This window comes from Nyctereutes procyonoides, unplaced genomic scaffold (genome assembly GCF_905146905.1).
Source record: "Nyctereutes procyonoides isolate TBG_1078 unplaced genomic scaffold, NYPRO_anot_genome, whole genome shotgun sequence".
NCBI lineage: Eukaryota > Metazoa > Chordata > Mammalia > Carnivora > Canidae > Nyctereutes > Nyctereutes procyonoides.
Window position 1 is genome coordinate 8,054,765 of NW_026575030.1, and position 20,971 is coordinate 8,075,735.

The 20,971-nt window shown below is 52.2% G+C and overlaps 1 protein-coding gene across 5 annotated transcripts in view; it reads left to right on the forward strand.

Moving 5' to 3' along the window:
• STEAP3 (STEAP3 metalloreductase) overlaps window positions 1-20,936 on the forward strand; it is a 49,622-nt gene extending 28,686 nt beyond the window's left edge. For all 5 annotated transcript variants that reach the window (XM_055316327.1, XM_055316328.1, XM_055316329.1 and 2 more), the window contains 4 exons: window positions 966-1,465; window positions 2,521-3,048; window positions 10,282-10,446; window positions 18,113-20,936. In XM_055316327.1, coding sequence (XP_055172302.1) covers window positions 966-1,465; window positions 2,521-3,048; window positions 10,282-10,446; window positions 18,113-18,394 — 1,475 coding nt within the window. In that variant the 3' untranslated portion in view covers window positions 18,395-20,936. The remainder of the gene's footprint in view (window positions 1-965; window positions 1,466-2,520; window positions 3,049-10,281; window positions 10,447-18,112) is intronic.
• Window positions 20,937-20,971: the final 35 nt, after the last annotated feature.

Here is a 20,971-nt window from a genome sequence, read left to right on the forward strand (position 1 = left end):
CAGTGGTGTTCTAGGCCCTGTGACAAATGGTGAGATCCAAAGTCAAATAAGATGAGGTCCCTGTGGGGTGTCTGGGTGGTCAGTCGGTTAAGCATCTGCCTTCAGCTCAGGTCATGATCCCAGGATCCTGGGATTGAGCACCGGATTGGGCTCCCTGCTCAGCAGGGAGTCTGCTTCTCTCTCTTCCTCTGCCCCTCTCCTCACTCATGCGCGCGCTCTCTCTCTCTCTCAAATAAATAAAATCTTAAAAAAAAAAAAAAAAGAAGCCCTTGCCTTCAAGCTGCTCATCGTCTACTAAAGGAAGAGTACAGGGATCCCTGGGTGGCGCAGCGGTTTGGCGCCTGCCTTTGGCCCAGGGCGCAATCCTGGAGACCTGGAATCGAATCCCACATCGGGCTCCCGGTGCATGGAGCCTGCTTCTCCCTCTGCCTGTGTCTCTGCCTCTCTCTCTTTCTCTCTCTGTGACTATCATAAATAAATAAAAAAAATAAAAAAAATAAAGGAAGAGTACAGAAGTATCTTCCCCAAATGCACAAGGTGACCAAGCACAGGCACACATCACCCTACCTGGTAACCAAATAGTACCCAATGGTGAGAAGGTCAGAGTGACTGCTGGCAGTACCACCATCCATCTATGACATACACCTTTGACAAGAAGTATGGCACCGCATAGCACTCATCATGAAGGTTCCATACACTTCTTTCTCAGCACTCCTGCAAATTTGTCCCAAGGACATAATTCAGGACAAAGGACAGAGGGTGGAGGGCAGAGGTCCTTCCCCCTCTTCCTGGGGCGCTAGGTCTCACTCAGCTTAGCCCCCCCGTGCTGGCACATGCCAACACTCATGGAGGTCTGTTGGGTGGCTGTTTGGCCACCATGTGGTTACAGTGGACAAGAAAGAGGAAGGTGGTATAAAGGACAGTCTGGGAGCTCTCCAATGATCAAGTTCCTGTTTTCTTTCCAGCCACTCAGATGTCAGGAGAGATGGACAAGCCGCTGATCAGCCGCCGGCTGGTGGACAGTGATGGGAGCCTCGCCGAGGCCCCCAGCGAGGCCCCCAAAGTCGGCGTCCTGGGAAGCGGGGACTTTGCCCGCTCCCTGGTCACACGCTTGCTGGGCTCTGGCTTTAGCGTGGTTGTGGGGAGCCGCAACCCCAAACGCACGGCCGGGCTGTTCCCCTCAGCTGCACAAGTGACCTTCCAGGCAGAGGCAGTGGACTCCCCTGATGTCATCTTCGTGGCCATGTTCCGGGAACATTACTCCTCCCTGTGCGGTCTCAGTGACCAGCTAGCTGGCAAGATCCTCGTGGACGTGAGCAACCCCACGGAGCAGGAGCATCTTCGGCGCCGCGAGTCCAATGCCGAGTACCTGGCTTCACTCTTCCCCACCTGCACGGTGGTCAAGGCCTTCAATGTCATCTCCGCCTGGACCCTGCAGTCCGGCCCTAGGGATGGGAACAGGCAGGTGGGTACTGGGGTGTTGGTGGGGGCGACCAGCAGCTGTCAAAACAATAAGTGGAAATGGCTAACTTTTGTTGCGGGCCCTCGGTGTGCCAGGTTCGTCTCACGTCACTGCCGAGTTCCATTTCACAGAGTGGGAAACTGAGGCTCCCCGACATTACCCACCTGACTCACACCAAGTCCCACAGCCTGTGTCATAGGACTCCCGTGTGTGGACAGGCAGGGACCAGTGTGTGAGGGCCGGTGGCAGAGCTGACTTCCAGGTCAGCTTTTCATATTGTCAGGTACAGGGAGCGGGGAGGACATCCCAGGCCATGGGGACAACCTGCACAGGTACAGAGGTGAGAAATGATGCTCCTGGACCTCAGTCTCCTCACCTGAGAAATGGGGATGTACCCACCTGTGGACTTGAGGCAAGGCTGAAGGACTGTGTGCTTAAAGCCTAGGACGTAGTAGGTGCCCCGTCAGTGTCGGTGGACCAGACTGACCATAGCAGCGTGGGTGAGGCCACAGTGTCCAGAGATCTGAGGACACTAATATGCCTGTGTGGAGCTCATGGTGGGAAGCAGTGGGCTGTGAGGCTGGGGCTGGCCTCTGTGTTGGCTGAGGGCCATAGGGGGCCAAGGGACACCATCGCAGAGGACACTTGTGGCCTGAGGGATGGAACTGCACCCACCACTGCATGTTCTGGGCCATATGCAAAGCCCAATTACTGAGTGACCCCCAGAGCAGACCACCATTCTCAAAGCATCTATTCTTGGGGCTCCTGGGAGCTGCCTAGGTGGGCTCGTTTCTTGTGGTTGCCTATGGCAGTGAACTGGACAAAACACTCCCTGTCAGGTCCTCTCTTTGCATCACAGGCATGCTGGACCAGGGCCTGGGAGGCTGAGCCGGCTGAGGGGAGAGCCTGGCCTGGGAGTCAGAGCCACCTTCTGCTCTGGGGTTCCCTGGCCTCAGCTTCCTCCACCGCTTGGTGAAGGGTTTGGCCTAGCCACTGTCTGAGCCCCTGCCCACCCCTGTGGCCTGTGACCCCATCTGCTTCCCCCTACCTCCCGCCAGGTGCCCATCTGCAGTGACCATCCGGAAGCCAAGCGGGCCGTCTCAGAGATGGTACAGGCCATGGGCTTCATGCCCATGGACATGGGGTCCCTGGTCTCAGCCCGGGAGGTGGAGGCCATGCCCCTGCGCCTCCTCCCAGGCTGGAAGGTGCCTGCTCTCCTGGCCCTGGGGCTCTTCATCTTCTTTTACGTCTACAACTTCGTCCGGGACGTCCTGCAGCCCTACGTGCGCGATGGCAAGAGCAAGTTCTACAAGCTCCCCGTGTCCGTGGTCAACACGACGCTGCCGTGCGTGGCCTACGTGCTGCTGTCGCTGGTGTACCTGCCCGGGGTGCTGGCAGCCACCCTGCAGCTGCACCGCGGCACCAAGTACCGCCGCTTCCCCGACTGGCTAGACCACTGGCTGCAGCACCGCAAGCAGATAGGCCTGCTCAGCTTCTTCTGCGCCGCCCTGCACGCGCTCTACAGCTTCTGTCTGCCCCTGGGCCGCGTGAGCCGCTACGAGGTGGTCAACCTCGCCATCAAACAGGTACGGCCTGTGGGTGCCGCCCACCAGCTGCTCTCCGGGCGCCTGGGCCCACCGCCACCCCAGATGCTGAGCACCAGTGACCCAGACAGGGAGATGTGACGCACAAGGGCATGGCCCGGGGTGGGAGCGGGGGCAGGGGGGACAAACCAAGCCAGCTGCGAGGTCCTGAGGGCTAAGGAGAAAAGCCAAGCAGCTCCTTGTGGTGGAATACGGTTTTTTGTTTTTTGGAGTTTGTTTGTTTATTTATTTATTTATTTATTTATTTATTTATTTAATTTATATTTGAGAGAGAGACAGAGACAGCATGAAAAAGAGAGAGAGAGCACAAGCAGGGGGAGGGGCAGAGGGAGAAGCAGGCTTCCCGCTGAGCAGGGAGCCCAATGTGAGGCTAGATCCCAGGACCCCAGGATCATGATCCAAGCCAAAGGCAGACGCCCAACCAACGGAGCCACCCAGGTGCCCCTGGAGTATGGTCAGGGGAGGCCTGGCTGAGGGGGTGATGGGTGGGCAGAGGCGGAAAAAGGTGAGAATGGCCTGTGGCAGCCAGCCCAGGGAGCGGCAAGGGCAGAGGCTCTGAGGCACATTCCAGGAGCCTCTAGGACCCCAGCGAGGGGTGGTGGACCAGGCCTGAGATGTTGAAGCCAGGCCAGGGAGGCCCTGAAGGCAGGGCAAGGGCTTTGGCCTTAGACTCTGAGTGAAACAGGGAGCCAGTGAAGGGTTTCAAGGAGGGGAGATGCCTGCCCCTTCAGCTGGCTCGCTCTGGCTGCTGCGTGGAGAACAGGCAGGAGGGGTCAAAGGCACGTACTGGGACGGGTTCCTGCACAGGAACTCAAGACGAGAGGCCACAGGGGCCTGGAGTGAGGTGGGAGCCGCAGGGAGCAAGAGAGTATTGAAGGCATGTTTTGAAGCCAGAATTTTGAAATAGACAGAGGGTATGCCAGGTAGTCAAGGATGACAGAAGCAGTCGCCCTCAGCCAAGGTGGGGAAGGCCCCAGAAGCAAGGTATTTTGGCAGGGGGCTGGGGGGAGGTGTTAATTATTCATTCATCTGGAAAACCCATGTGGTGCTCTTTTGCCACCAGGCTTCCTGGGCAGTGGAGGGCCTACAGGCCAAGCCAGGTAACAGCATAGGCAGAACAGCAGGCACCCATACCCACGGAAAAGGGCTCCCCAATGCTCCCTTCTGGTTTACAAAGTTCACAGGGTCTGATCCTGATGCCCAGGCTCAGGTCTATAAGCAACGCTGCCTGTCTTTTCCCCCCACATTCTTCATCCTACCTCCTGTCCCCAGGCAGGTACATGGGTCCTTTCCCCTGCAGGACAAGTCAGCCAAGAGTTTGGCCCAGGTGCCAGTGAGCCCCTCATTCCAGCCCAGGTGGCCTCTGCAGTTTCTGTTCTTGCTTGGGAGGCTGGGCCCTCCGCAGGTGTACCTACCATGCAGCCATCCCCTCAGAAGCCAGGCCACCTCCCACAGCAGGACCTGGAGGCAAGGCAGGGCCGATTCCAGGGAACCACAAACCCAGGCCCCTGCTTCCCTGCTGGCAGCTTCTCAAATGCCCTCGTCCTTCCCTCCCCACAGACACCTGGCATAGTGTGTCTGTGGGCTTAGGCTTTTCTGAGAGAAAGGAAGAACCCCGGACTTCAGGCGGAGGAGCAAGACGCCCACTGGAAATGAGAAGAAGGGAAAAATAATAGGCACAAACCCTTAAAAAGAACATGCTGTGTGCCAGGTACCATTCTAAGTGCTTCACATACTCCCCGTGAATCCATCTCACCCTTATTCCTCTAAGGCACATGCTATTACTACCCTTATTTTAAATATGAGAAAATGGAGGGACAGAGAAGTGAAGTAACTTGACCAAAGTCATACAGCCAGTGAGTGGCTGAGCTGGGAGTCTGATCCCGCCATTCCACTCCAGATCCATGCTCCTATCCTTATCGCTTTCTATAGGGAAAATGAATCCAAAGTAACAGCTGAGTACATGATCCCAGGACCCAGGTCATTCCTTCACTGAGCACCTGCTCTCTCAGTCTTGGGGCCCCAGAACGGAATAAGACAGTCTCATCTCCTGCTATAGCTGGTGTTGGGGTGGAAGTGGGGGTGGCATGGAGGCCTGAAGGCCAGAGCCCTAAACTCTTATCCTCCACCATTCCTGATTAGAACAAGACCTTGACCTTGGACAAGTCCCAGCCCCTGGTTTGCCCTGAAGGCTCTCATGCAGAGCGAGGCTTCTCCCACTGCTAATGTTTCTGATGCTCTTTGATGATATTTTCCTACTTCTAAAATGAGCCAGCCTGCTCAGCAGGAGGCTCTGTGTGGCTCCTCAGGGACTGGCACAATGTTTGCTGCCCAGAAGGTGGCAGATCTGGGTGGCAGGTGTTTTACACAGTGGGTGGAGAAGAAGGTAATGCCTCCTCCCCTCCCCAGAGCACAAGGCAAGCCCCTGCACCCTCCCTTCCCTCATCCACCCTCTGATCGCCATCCTCTGAATTCTCCACCCTGCCAAGGCTCTGCTTGATATTATGTTAACCCAGTTTCGCCACGATGCAAAATACTAGAGCGAGGAGGGGCTGGTGCAAGGTAATTTTGCCAAGTTCCTAAGCCCTTTGGGGCTGCAGGCTCCCCCACCCCCACCCCATGGAGGTTGCCAGGCAACCATCACTCCCATAGGACAGGATCACTTGGAGACAGTGAAGGCTTCTCATGCAAAAGGGGCTTTAACTTGTCCTGCAGAGTTCTGGAGGGTAGAGCCAGGGCTGAAGAAGTCTGTTGGGGAAGAGTGGTTAGAGAGAGGTGGGACGGGGGTGAGGGAGGCTAACACAGGGCAGGGCAGGCCAGGCCAACCCTACAGTGGTGTCTCCTACACCTGCAGGTGTTGGAGTAGATGCTGGATAGTCTGGGGGTCAGCCACGCCCTCGGGCCCCGAGACTGGGTGGCAGAGGCGTTCCTCATTCAGCGCTGTAACATCAGGCTCCTGCTTGATGTGTGACTTTTCCAGCCTGCCCTCAGGCCGTCCTCCTGGGGCCTCCAGGCAGGCAGGCAGGTGCCCACCACCCTAGCTGGCCTGCTGGGCCTTAGGGAGAAGGGACAGCACAGTACCCCTCAATCCCGAGTCCACAGATTTGGACAGAGCTGCATCCCAGCCACAGAGGGAGTCTCTGAGACCGTGTGTATTGCCAGTAGTATCACCTACAATAACTAATACTTGTACAGCGCTTTCTGATTTGCTTGTGTGGCTGCCCAGAAATGCATCTCAAGATCAAAATCAAAGGTCGAAATCAAAGAAAATGTTTAACCCACACCCTGTTTTCTTCTTCCCCTTGCCTCAACCCTTACCCAGGCTGTTGGAGAGTCTAAAATTTGCATCTTACCCTGTCCCTGCTGAAGAGCGCCCAGTGATCCCCCACTGTCCTCAGGGTAATGGCAGACCCTTCCCGGAGCAGCTGCACTCTCCCCCCACTGCTCCTGTGATGCTCGAGTCCCATGTTGTCCTCTGAGTGGCCACAGCTCATTCCTCCTGGCCTGGACTCCCCACCCTGGGACACCCTGTCTAACATACTTGTATTTCTCTTTTATTTATTTATTTTTACAGATTTTATTTATTTATTCATGAGAGACACACAGAGAGAGGCAGAGATAGAGGCAAAGGGAGAAGCAGGCTCCATGCAGGGAGTCCGATGTGGGACTCGATCCCGGGACCCCAGGATCACGCCCTGAGCCGAAGGCAGATGCTCAACCGCAGAAGCACCCAGGGGTCCCCTATCTCTGTGGGTCACCTGGGTGGCTCCGTTAGCTAAGCGTCTGCCTTCAGCTCAGGTCATGATCCCAGTGTCCTGGGATCAAGCCTGCTTCGGGCTCCCTGCTCTGCGTGGGGAATCTCCTTCTTCCTTTCTCTCTGCCCCTTCCTCTGCTTGTGCATGCGCTCTGTCAAATAAATAAATAAAATCCTAAAAAACAAAAAAGCCCCTGCCTCTAAGCTCTCCTGCCTATCTCGCCCATTCCCCATACCCACCTCTGTAATCTGTTGTATTTTGTCCATGCTTCTGTGACGTTTATTGGGCATCACGTTGTAATCACTCCTTGACAGCCTGTCTTCTGCCCCCACTCAGTTCCATGACTGGTTCTTCCACCCCTTCAGGTCCATGGTTCCGGACACAGATTCCCAGGGCGTGTCCATGGAGCGGCTGTTAAGTTGGCCAACATGAAGCCAGTGGCAGGCATCTCCTAGGAGGAGTACATGTAGAGCTTAGGGCAAGAACTAGTCCAGCTTCCCAGCTGCCATTAAAAGCAACAGCGCCAACCATTTATTGTGCTAATCACATGCGACTGTTTGCCAGTCACATGCGACTTGTTTCACAAACATCCTTTTCCCCCCTGGGGTAACAGCCAGAGAGGGGAGGTGGCCCTCTTAGCCAGGGAAGCCACTGCCCAGGGTCTCCTGACTGCCCCCTAGTGGCAGCATCAGCAGGAGTCCCGCCCTGAGCCTGAAGCCAGTCTCTACTAGGCAAGGCTGCCCCTCATCTGGGCGTCAGCCCCACCCTCTGAACACTCTTGGGACAAGGACAGGGGCCAATGATACAGCCTCACTGGTCCTCCAGCCCCTGGGTTCTTCACCATGTAGCTGGCCAACCCCAGGGAACGGAAATCCTACGTGTGAATGCCACTATTCCGGCTCCTGTTGGCGAGCACTAGCCTGGTTCTCTTGGTGGCCACCTGGGTTAGCTGTGAACTTGGGAGAATTACCAGGGGAGTGAAGAGCTGTCGCATCGACATTCCAGGTAGCCGTGTGTGACGCAGGGGAGCCCTGGGGAGCCCTGAGTACAGCACAGTGGTCCGGTCAGTGGGTTAAGAATCCCACGGGCTACTGCAGGCGGCTGGGCTGCAGATCCTCACCTGGGTCCGCGACACCCATTGCTCCCCTGCCCACCTCACCCCGCCGCTTCCCAGAGTCATTGCAGAGTGGAAATATTGGAGGAAAAAAACAAGACATTTTGCAAGCAAGTATGGTATGTGTGTGTAATCATCCAGACTCTGACTTGTGACATTAACTGCCTGGTCTTACCGAAACACGGAGAGGAATGACTAATGAAGTCTATCTGAAGAACAAACAATTTGCAGTGAGATGACTTACTTAGTGGCAGTTGTCAACACGGCAAAGGTGTGAGTAAGACTTGGAGCCGCGTTACGCAGAAGACCCCTCCACCCTCTGCAGGGCTGTGTTTGTCACAGCCTTCCGGCCTGTTACCTCTTCCAGCCTGCAGTGGGGAAACAGAGGCCCAGGGCCGGAGCTGCCCAGAGTCACATACACCCTACAGCCAGGATGAGGACTCAAGTCCCCAGGCTCCTGGTCCTTTTGTGGCTTAAGGACAGCGACGTGAGCCACCTGCCCTAAAAGAGAACTGGGGGGTCGTGTTTCTCAAATTGCAGGAATAGCACCCAGTGGATGGCATTTTCTCAGTTTCTTTAAACTTTGTCTCATCAGCTTTTCAACAATTTTGCTCAGCCCACTAGATTCATTTTTAATAGTGGAGCTGGTAACTGGGCCTGGGTTATTTTTTTTAAGATTTTATTTATTTATTCATGAGAGACAGACAGAGCCAGAGACATAGAGGGAGAAACAGGCTCCCTGCTTCTGTGCGGGGAGCCTGATTTGGTACTTGGTGCCAGGACCCTGGTATCACGCTCTGAGCCAAAGGCAGACACTCAACCACTGAGCCACCCAGGGGCCCCAGCCCCCTTTTTTTTCCCTGATGAAATAGTTTCTCAAAAACTTGTATGAGTCATTCTGTTTTGCAAAGACCTGCCTGCTAAAGCAGAGTCACATTTCCTAATAGAAAATATTGTTCCTTGATCTGCTGCTAGAATGAAAGTACCATGGTGTTTCTTCAGAGGACACTAACTTCCAGGAACTCTGCTACCTAGTCCAATTGGCAGTGATGGTTCCAATGGAAGGACCTTAATAAAAGTTTCCTCGTGTGTGCACCATACAAAGGAGTATGGGCAGGGAGTGGGAGCCGAGAGGGCACGGAGTGGGGAGGCGGGGGGGCCAAGATCTCTGGGCTCGCAGAGGCTCCCTGATGGTGTGTGCCTCGAGCTCAGTGGGGGATCCCAGAGCTCTGTGAGGGCAGGTGCCTTTGCTCCCTGCAAAGCACCGCACGCAGCAGGTGCTTCCTAAGTGCTCACAACTTGGTGATGGCTGTCAATCTCTGTTGCCTGGCAATGGCTGAGCCAAAACTATATTCCTCAGGCAGAAATAGGGAACTGCATGGGAAGATGGGAGCTGGTGGCTTTGGGTCAGCAAATGTTGAGGGGTTTAGTGTCTGTGTGTGTCTTTTTTTGTCCTGAATGGAAGCCTATGGTTGGGGCAGCTTGGAGGATCAGGAAGGCAAAGTGTCCAGGGTAAGACAGGCCCGTAGGGAGCCTGGTTACAGAGGCATGAGCCCATCTGGTTGAAGGGATTCCGAGCTAGGAGAGCTCTTCTCTCCTTTTGGGGATTTGGGGACCAGAAAACCATGTGATATGGTCATATTTGAAGGGTCTGTATGTCTTATTGACTTCTCTTACTCCTTTTTTTTTTTTAAGATTTTATCCATTTATTTGAAAGAGAGATAGAGCGAGGACAAGTGAGGGGGGCACCCCGTCCTCTCTGACTCCTTACTGTTAGCTCAGGGGACTGTGCTGGTTGACTGGCCCCAGAAGGATTTGAGAAAGCTGAGACCCAGACTGCCTGGGTCCCAATCCCAGCCCTGCCATCTACTACCTTGCGTGTGACCTTAGGAAAGTTACTTGATCCTCATGCCTCATTTCCCTCATCTGTGAAATGGGGATAATAGTGCGCCCTACCTCACAAGGTTGTTGTGAGGATTAGATGAGCTGATGCCGGGCAGCCCCAGTGGCTCAGCGGTTTAGCGCCACCTTCAGCCCAGGGTGTGATCCTGGAGACCCGGGATCAGGTCCCACATCGGGCTTCCTGCATGGAGCCTGCTTCTCCCTCTGCCTGTGTCTCTGCTTGTCTCTCTTTCTGTGTCTCTCGTGAATAAATAAATAAAATCTTTAAAAAAAAAAAAGATGAGCTGATGCCTAGAAAGCACTTAGAGCAGGACTAGGTGCATGTCAAACGTGGTGGGAATGTTCACCATTGCAATGTTTATCCAGGCCGAAAATCTCTCACTGATACCTCCAGGGCCCCAACCTCGGCCACTGTGCCCATGGATTTTCTTCCATCCGCTTCAGGTCTTGGCCAACAAGAGTCACCTGTGGATCGAGGAGGAAGTCTGGCGGATGGAGATATACCTGTCGCTGGGCGTGCTGGCCCTTGGCACGCTGTCCCTGCTGGCTGTCACATCACTGCCGTCCATTGCAAACTCACTTAACTGGAGGGAGTTCAGCTTCGTTCAGGTAAAGTACTTCTTCTACCTCTGCTGGTAAGACTCCGCTAGTTCAGTGTTGGCCCTGACTCTCATGTACAGCACCTTCCCCTCCATCAACCACCTTGGCTTATGTAATCTTTGCAGCAGGATGGCTTGGTCAGACGCTAGGGCCTTCTGGAGCCTTGAGAGCTCGGCCACACCTGATGAAGAGGCTGTGGGATAAGCTCGACCTCATGATGTCTGGGGAAGCCAGATGTAGATATGGGAAAAAAATTAGACGATGGAACACTGAACCCTGGACTAAACATTCTCAGTGTCTATGGTTCTTGTGCTTCTCAGACAAAATTTCATGATGTGCAGTCACTGCATATCTCACTGGTCTAGCTGAGAGCCAGCGAGCCGGTGAGGGAGCCTCGCCGACCACTCAGCAACCTCATCTCAACTGGCTCTGTTGTGTCCCCTTTAACCTGTTGATTCTTATGGGGCGAAGAGGAGGTAAGCATTAGGATCACCAGTTTATAGGGGATAAGACATGGCATGTACACCATACCTATGAGATATTCAGAGAAAAGGAGGTCCGTAGTTGAATAAATCTGAGAAAAGATTTGCCTTCCCTAAGAGATTCACAATGCCCTCTGGCACATCAAAATTCTAGTAATGGGGTAGCCCGGGTGGCTCAGTGGTTTAGTGCCTGCCTTCGGTCCAGGGTGCGATCCTGGAGACCCGGGATTGAGTCCCACATCGGGCTCCCTGCATGGACCCTGCTTCTCCCTCTGCCTGTGTCTCTGCCTCTCTCTCTCTCTGTGTCTCTCATGGATAAATAAATAAAATCTTAAAAAAAAATTCTAATAATGTCTACAACCAACCTGTTACCCAGACCTACTTGAGCATTAACACCCTACCTCTCCCCACTTTGTTGGGTTTGTTTTTTGTCTTGCAGATAACATTCCACCAAATACAGTTTAGGAAATGCTGTTACTGGCCCAGGGTTTTTGTTTTTCAGGGTTTTTTTGTAAAGATTTATTTATTTATTTTAGAGGGGATGGGGAGGGGCAGAGGGCAGAGGGAGAGAGAGAATCTCAAGCAGGCTCCATGCTCAGCTTGGAGCTTGATCTCATGACCCTAAGATTATGACGTGAGCCAAAATCAAGAGTCAGATGCTTCATCAACTGAGCCACCCAGGTGCCCCAGGCACAGGGTCTTCACACATGTATTCATTCATTCAGTACATGTTTATTGCACACTTAAGGCATGCCTGGCATCGTGTTAGGCCTCCGATGGGATAGGGAACAAAACAGGCATAGCCACATTTCAGTCACAAGGACATCTGAGCCAGGCACATTTTTTTACATTGCTTTGGCATTTCCCACCGTTCTCCATACAGAGTACGCGGTCAGCCCCCAAGTGTTGGCGGATTAACTCATCCCCTCCATGGATAGGTGCTGACTAATACTGGTTTCTGCATTGATACTGTATCAGGGCAGGGAACAGCTCTCATTTCCACCCCCAGTATCAACAAAAATCTGTCACGTATCCTCCCTGTGTGGTGAGGACACAGTACAGGATTCACAGGGGTCGCCGAGGTGCCGCAGTGCTCTTATGTAATCCAAATTAATTGTCCCTTATTGGGGACGCTTACACACCCTAGAACAAAACACAGTTGTGGTTATTTGGGGTTTTTGTTTTTTTTTTAAAATATGTCTTGTTTCTGAATCTCAGTGGCTCTGCTCATCTCAGACGGTCTCGGGGGGAGTGCTCAGGGCTGACACACGCTAGCAGCAGAGGGGGAAAAACAGAATTTTATTTATCTGCCATTAATCCCCATGTGTCGCACACCCAAATCTCGGATTTTCCTGTTCCTGCTTGGAGTATCCTGGGGTGCATGGTTTATCCACAATTAAAACAGACTGCAGGCCGCTCCCCTAACCAGAAAGCTGCTCCGTTAAGCAGCTGTAGATTACAAGCCCTGGCTCTGGCTCCCAGAGAAAGCCAGAGGATTTGATTTTGTTAGCGAAGGCTGACTGGAACCTCAGGAGCCACGCTTGACTTTACATATTGAAGAGCTGAAATGTAAATATGGAAGTCCCTCTCCCACTGCAAGAGCAGGGGGGTTGCAAGGCCAGGGGATGGGTAGAAAGGCAGGGTTTTACTTACGGAAGTCAAACGCCCACATTCTGTCCACGAAAACAAATGCTCTATCTCCCAAGGGTGCTAATAGGGAGGAGGAACTGTCAGCGCCCAGAGCCCAGGTCCAGCTCTGCCTCCCCCTGTCCCAGCTCTGGAATCGTGGGCAGGTGACGAACACCCCCTGAACCTCACTTTACACTCTTGTAAGATGGAGGTAATGCCTACAGAGGTGAAAGACGACATGTGGAAGAAAGTAAAAAGCATTTTGCATTATTCTTAGCATATGTGGCCACATTTCCATTACTCCTAAGATACCAATCACCCATTTCTGAGCTCACAAGACACTGGGAGACTCCAACTTTGGGGATCAGAATGATCCAGGGTGGTGTTTCCAAACTATAGTCGATACCCACTGGTGGGTCGTGAAATCAATCTGGTGGATCATAACCAGCTTTTAAAAAAATGAAGTAGGATAGGATGTTACAAAAATTCAGAGTGCTTTGCATGTCCTAAGGATAGTTTTTGCGGTTATATTGATTCGGTAGTTATATTTACATATGTGGTATGTCCTGGGCAGTAATGAAAAGTATGTTTCTTCCTGCGAGCCACCATCACGAAGTTAGAAGTCACAGAGCTCTTTTGGAGAAACACAGATACCCAGACCCACCCCTGACCTGTGGACTCAGATGCCCGAGAAGTCTGTTTTTGTTGTGTGTGTGGTAACCGTTGGGGTGGCTGACACAGGGTGTGGAGTGAGCAGATCTGGGTTTCAGTCCCAAGACCGCCACCGCCCCATGAGATAGTTTTCCTAGCCTGCTGGAGCACCAGTGTCCCCATTTATGTCCTGTGGTCCTCAGGGAGGTGTGAACCAAGGGCATGTCAGACACACCATACATGCACCCGATAGTAGCTGGATGATTTTTGAGGTTAGCACTGCCAGCAAGGAGCTACCCGGGCCCCATTTCCTCCCGCTGCCACACACAACCACGACAGGTCACCAGGGCTCAGCAGCTGGCCCGGGAGAGCTACAGATCTCCAGGGGCTTGGCCTGACTCCTGGGTCTGTGATGATTTCTGGAGCTGAAAGCCATCAAAACAGTGTGTTGACTCTACAGCGGTGACTTGTGTTTATCTTTATCCTTTTGTTCCTAAGGTGGTTTGCAAAGGTTTAAATTCTGGGTTTTGTGATTATGGCTTTGGTTTGGCCTTGGCTGTGCTAACTGCTCAAAGTAAGCCAGTTAAACATTGTTAGGTTGCAGAATAGCCAGGTCGGGGCTGCTCACCTGGACAGAGAAATTAGGGTTCTGCTCTAGCAACTCAGTTCTGCCTCAGAGTTAGAGGGACTTCCCCTGACCTTGGCCACTCCGGCCACCTGCCTGAAATAATGACAGAGACCGGCTCTGACGGCAGCTTCATGAGCGATTGTCCACAGCCCCTCTACGCCACAGTAATTGAGCAGGAGCAAGAGCCACAGACAACCTGGCTGTTTCTTTTTTGCTAACAAGCTTACGTACAATATAAATGGCCTTCGTTTGGGGAGTGTGGGTGTGTGTTGGGATGGGGATGGGATTTTCAAAATGTTCCCAAGGAGAAAGAGCTTTAGGAAATCAAACTCCCTGGAATCATCCAGGTGTCCCATTGGCACTGGAAGTCCAAAGGCCCTTCATTACTGGCTGATGTTTGGGTGTCAGCCCTCTCTGTAAACCATTAACCTGGGACTGGGGCTTCCTGCCATCTGTCATCATGGAATTTGGGATGGCAAAAGGATGGGGTTGCAGGAACGGGAGCAGCATCTCTGTGCCCTCCCACATTCCTACCACAATCCAGCACTCCAAATTAGGGGCTGGGGATGGTGGGCCACATGAGTCAAACACTGGAGCTCCAGGGCATGTCCCTGAGGGAAATGCTGAGGCCTTCTGGGGGCCACCAGGGCTGGATCTCTAGGCCTGGGTGGGTTCTCATTGCTGCAGCCCACGATGCAGGTTGTGGGCCCTTTGAGGCCTCAGTGGATCTTTGTGGAAGGCACATATAAGATCAGGTCCATCGTAATCAAATAGCCTGGGCAGAGCGGCACATGGGGGCTTCTCACCGTGACCTCAACTTCAGACTTGGGTGATGAGAGTCTCCTAAATTTTTGTTCTTAGTCCTCACTGCATATTAGCATCGTCACTGAATTTCTAAAAGCTCATGATACCCGAGCCCCACCCCAAGCCAACCTCATCTGTATTTCCGGGCCGGGCTTGGGCATTTCATATTTTCCTAAGCTCCCCATGATTTTACTATGTAGCCAGGTTTGCAAATCACAGTCTCAGACTTAGGGGTAAAACGCACTTCCCAGCCATCTGAGCAAAGCCCAGTATATCCACGTGAGGAAGGGGAAGTAAGGATTTGGGGCCGGGCAGCCAGTTGGGGAACATCAGCATAGTTGTCCAGCTTGTTCAAAGATTGATTCCTGATGGTTGGTGCTGGGGACCTTTTCTTCCCCCCTCAATTTTTTTTTATTGTAGTAAAATAACACGAAATTTACTCTCTTAACCATTAATGTATGACTCAGTGATATTAAGCACATCCATACTGTTGTGCAACTGTCCCCACCTTCCATCTCCAGAGCTCTTTTTATCTTGCAACACTGACACCCTGTCCCCAGTAATCACTAACCCCCCACCATCCCCTCCCCCGGCCCCTGACAACCACCATTCCACTTTCCGTGTCTGTGACCTGACTGCCTCATAGAAACGCGATCATACAGTATTTGTCTTTTTGTGCCTGGCTGATTTCATGTGCATAATGTTCTCAAGGTCCATCTGTGTCACACCATGTGTCAGAACTGCCTTCCTTTATAAGGCTGAGTAATAGTCTACTGTTTAGGAATATCCCATTTTGCTTATCCATTCTTCTGCCGGTGGACACTTGGGTTGCCTCCATGCTTTGGCTCCTGTGAATAATGCCACTGAGAATACGGGGTATACATGTATCTCTTCGGGACCCTGCTTTCCATTCTTTTGGGTGTATATCAGAAGAGGGTGGGCTGGTAATTGTATTTTTATTTAGAGGAACCTCCCCCCCAACCCATCTTCCCCAGCAGCTGTGCCCACCCAGTGTACAAGGTGTCCGATTTCTCCACATCCTTTCAACACTTGTTTTCTGGGGGTTTTTTTGACAGCTAGCCATCCTAATGGGTGTGAGGTGACATCTCATTATGGTCTGGATCTGCATTTCCCCGATGATGAGTGATGTGGAGCTTCTCTTCATGTGTTTATTAGCCATCCATGGGTCTTCTTTTGGAGATAGTTCTATTTAAGTGCTTTGCCTATTTTTGAATTGAGGTGTTTGGTTTTCTGTTGCTGAGTTTGGGAGTCCTCTCTATAGTCTGGATATTAACCCCAAATATTTTCTCAGTGCTCAGACCTTTTTAATCCCAGTCTTCAATATCAATAGATCAGAACTTAGAAAAATTTGGGGTGGTTCAGAAGTTGCCAGGAGGTTTGGAGTTCTTGATAGATACATCTGCAAGTGACACGGATCTGGTTGTGACTCGCAGTCAGGGAGCCTTCCATTTGGGGGCTGATCATTTTAATATGGCATACCTGTGGGTAGTAGCACAGAACCAACCGTGGCTCTTCCCACCAGGCTGTGTTGAGCCAGGAAGTTGTTAAAGATGAGATAAAAACATCTTTGAAGTTACTAAAAGCGAAGAAGAAAACAGTGGTGGCCAGGAATGATAGACACTGGGGATCTTTTGGCAACTAGTATTTTTTAGGGTTCAAAAATGCTATACTTGGCAACCTGTCTAGGGACATATAGAATATAGCCATTAGAAAATGCTTTGTTTTTTCATAAAAGTATTGCAAGCAATTCTTCCAAACAATGTTCCTCCACGTACTGAGGTTCACTGTCTTGGTGTTTGTACTGGAGTGGGTATAAGCAAGGTGTCCCCCACACTAGGGAGGAGCGAGAATAAGGCCTGGTAGCAGAATCAGACCCACTTAGAACCATGCCTGAGGGGAGTACAAGCAAGACAGTGTCTCTCTACCCAGCCCCTGGATCGATGCTGACAAACGGGGCTGGAAGGAAATCCAGGAGGCCCAATTGTGGCTTCTCTGTGGAAAGCTCAAAACCACCCTATAGAGAGTACCCCAAGGTACCCTCATACTGCCACATTTCAACTGAACCCTTACAGTGTCTCCTTAGAGAAAATGCATATGTGTTCATGGCTTGATGAGTCACTGCTATTTTCATTCCTTATGTAAGAAACACAGGGCTCTCCTGCCCAAAATCTCAATGGTTCCTCAGTGCTTATGGAATGCAGTCAGAACTGCCCAGTGCCTCTCCTCCATGCCTGCCACACAGCCCTGCTCCTTGGTACCCTGTGCTCTCCATCATCCCTACCTCGTCTAGAGGCCGCAGAATGCCCAGCCATACAGCACTTCCCTCACATCTCCCAGCTTTAACTTTGGGGACCACTGACTTCTCACTGAGGCTGACTTAGTGGCTTGCCCAGGGCCACAGTGTCATTCAAGACTCTAGCCCCCACAAATGGACTCTAGAATGCCTCATTTGATGTCCACAAGAAACCTGACCTGCCAAAGATTCCAAGGCTAGAGCTACAGATCAGCACTTCCCAGCTATTTACATGCCACAGCTCCCAGAGAAAGTCGGGATTGTATAGCCCTTGGGATGATGAAGAGCTGCTCTTGGCTGGAGGTGGTACATAAGAGCCACCCATGGCTCAAGGGCTGGGATGCTCCCCTTCCCTGTAAAATGGCCTAAACTGCTTCTGTTTGGGTTTGTGACTGTCCCGATCTCCACACAGTACCCATTCCCTTCCAGGTAAGAGAGTAACCTGGCGGGGTTTTCAGCTGAGGTGTTCATGAGTCAGGGTGTAGGTGGGAGGGGAAGGGCCAGCACCCGCCAAGAGCATCTATCTGATGCTCTCAAGCCTTGGGCTTCACAGATAGTATCAGGTCACTCAGCCCACATGCCCGTGGAGCCACCCTCACTACCGGTGCCAAATCCACATGCCAAGTACACTTGTTACTTTGTGTTTATGTGTAAGTCATCTTAAAACCAACTCACTTTTTTATCTGGCCTCATCTTAGGCCAAATATTATTAGCAAAATTAGGGCTTTGGTATGCTGGCAGACACTCCTTACTCAAATATACATTAAAATATACACAGAACCAGTAAAATGTTTTTAAACTTTGAACTTCATTGCATCTGAAGTCCTCCGGCAGCCACCAGAGGCACGAATAATGCAGTGGGGTGGGGATGGGGGCAGCATTACTTTGTCAAGTCCTCATGATGCAGTCAGCCCTTACCTGCAGGGTAGAGACATTATTCTCATCTTTTCTGTAGGGGAAACTGAGGCTCCAAGAGTTTAGGTATGATGAAGATCCTACAGAGAGGGAGTGACAGGACTGGGATTGGCACCCAGACTCTTGACTATCAAAGCAGCCCTCCTTCCTCCCCCTGGGCCAGGCAAGCAGATGAGCCACAGGTGGGATCCCTATGTGTCACCAACCACCCCCACCACCACTGGCCCTAACTCCATCTCCTTTCTTTTACAGTCCACGCTGGGCTTCGTAGCCCTGGTGCTGAGCACCCTGCATACACTCACCTACGGCTGGACCCGCGCCTTCGAAGACAGCCATTACAAGTTCTATCTGCCGCCTACCTTCACGCTCACGTTGCTGGTGCCCTGTGTCGTGATCCTTGCCAAAGGCCTGTTCCTGCTGCCCTGTTTCCGCCACAGGCTCTCCAAGATCCGGAGGGGCTGGGAGAAGGATGGTGCCATCAAGTTTACCCTGCCAATGGACCATGCCCTGGCCCAGAAGACGAGCCACGTGTGAGCTGCCTGCCTCTGGCCCCAGAAAGCAGACACAGGCAGGATAGCGCCCTGGGCCTGTCAGGGCCGCTTCTCTGGATCGCCTGGTACGGTGAAATTGTGCACAAACTGCTAGGTCTCTAGTCTGAACTCCCAGGACACCAATGTATGCAGTGATATTCCGAATGGCACACATGCGTGTGCGCTATATATGTTCACATATATTTCATATCTATAACAGGATTTGCATTTATACTTACTTAGTTAAAAAAGCTGAGTCCCTGAGATCTCAACTTGTAGATTTAAAAGCCAGTGCCAGATGTTAGGAGAACAGGAGCTCATGTTAGTGGGATATCTGCCAAGACTGACATATACTCTCTGCACAGAAAAGGCAGTGAGAGGCTTGTCTCTTGGTGGATTTGATCCATTTGTGTCCTCACACCCTTTTTGCTGCTTTCCCAAAGCTTTCGCAGAGCCGGGGCTTTAAGGGGGGCAGGTGAGAGCTCTGTCTGGAGCTGGATTCAGTGCACAGGGCGAAAGAGTGGCTAGTGAGCAGGGCAGGGGGTGGGTCTCCTCCCTCATTCACCTCCAGCCTAGCAGGAGGTCAGGCGGGAGCCAGGGCCCTTGGGGGGTGAGCCTGCTGCCTGTAGATGGGTGCTTTGCTAGGTAGGAGGGGGTAGGGGGTGTGGGCCAGGCTGATCTCCCCAACCCTCTCTGAGCCGGGGAGATTTTTTTTTCCCCTGAAAGCCAGAAGTCACCACAACGGCGGCACATTGATCTCTTGTGGGAGTGTGAAGTCACCTCCGCACAGGAGCCACTAATGAATCATCTTGAGAACAAGTGTAATTTCTTTCCTTCCTTTAAGTTGGTGATGACCGTTCTTTAAACCACTGTGCCTTCTCACCTTTCAGATCATTAGTTTGGATATCTCTTACAAAGGCCCAGAGCAGACCCTCTGAAAGTCAGTTTGAGGGGGAGGGGAAAACAAGGCAGACTGGCGCTTAGCATCCCAGGGGTGCCTTCCCCAGGCCCTACCCAGGGCACTGAGGGACTGATGGTCTCCACCTAACTGGTCCTGTGCAAAAACACTGGGAACCTCGTCCAATGTCCTCTCCTCCTCCCGGGCAGAGAAACTGCCAGAAAACCGCACTGGCACCAAGCTCCTCCACTGCTCCAGGGAGACAGGGAGAACGTGGGCAACAAGCCCCAACAAGAATCACCAACCCCAGGTGGTCATACTTCAAAATAGTTGGGAGTGTCTTTTCTACCAAAGCTACAAACTTGAAGTGCTGCTACCCTAAAGCACAAGAGGCTGGACCACAGTCAGGGCCATAGGACATGTGTCCTCAAATCCCATGCCATCCCTTGCTTGTTCAGACTGAAACGGCTTTTATTTCCCCTGTGGAGAAACAGCTATTTTTGGCTGAGCCCCCCTGCCAGCTCTAGAACCAGGATGATCTGTCATGTCCACAGAAAAAGCACCTTTGGGTGCTTTACCCACTGGGGGTGAAGTCCCAGTGGAAGACACAAGTGAGGCTGACACTGTACTCTGCTCTGAATGGGGAGCACTGGTCACACTTGTTATGTCTTAGGTCTTCCGGGCCAGAGGGGATCTTAGGAACAGAGGGTTGAGCCAGCAAAGGCTGACAAGACTGTGCTACAAGGATGCCCCTGCTTCCCCAGGGAGGCTTCATGAGCTCATGTCTGTAGAGCACATTAGTGTCCTTTAGTAAGGAGGGGGGAAGAAAAAGAAAGCCAAGTGTAAGAATATCTCATTAGGCCAGTGAGTGATGGAGGGAAGGCAGTGCAGGCGAAACTTTGCTTCCTGCAGATGTTTTCCATCTGCTGCTTCAAGGCTGAGCAGCAGAATCTTTTCTTCCAAATGGGACCTGATGGAGCAGCCACTGAGATCCTCGGAGAGGCTGACTGAAAAAGGAGGTGGGCAAAGCACAGATCCTGGCATTTGCTTAATGAAATGAGGGCCCGTCAATTTCCTGCTGATTGGAAGCATGGAGAACAGAGGCAACTGGGATCCACCAGGTCTTCAACCCCAGTCCCAGTCAGTATTGGCTGCCTTCCTTCTCCAGCCCTCCCTGGGCCCAGGGAATTTCCTTATACCAAAGATGCTGACATACAGCAAAATCCATTATGCTCCCTCCCCTCCTCCCCACCTCCTGCTGCAGGTGCTCCCAGGGGAGGGAACTGGTTCCAAGGTGGGTGGCAGGAGGGAACAGGTGCAGCAGAGGACCTGGCCACCCACCAGCTGGACAATCAACTCATGAAAAGCAGGGTGGACTGTGTGCTTGGCCTTGATCTGGTGTTTGCTGCTCTTCCCTACCTCACCGGGCAGCTGGCAACAGCATCCCCATGAAAGCAAGTCACTCCCTTTCAGCCTGGTAAATTCTATGTGCCTCTGGGTACAAAAGTGCCTGAACCAACATGCTCCAGAAACCCTAAATGCCATGGTTGATGTTCAAAATCAATGCCATTGAAACAGTTTGTGTATTTTGTGTTTACCTCGTAGAGCTTGTCAAAGAAGCAGCAAAAATAAACACCTAACCTGTGAATTTCAGGCTTTTATTTCTGTCCTGCTGATCACCTA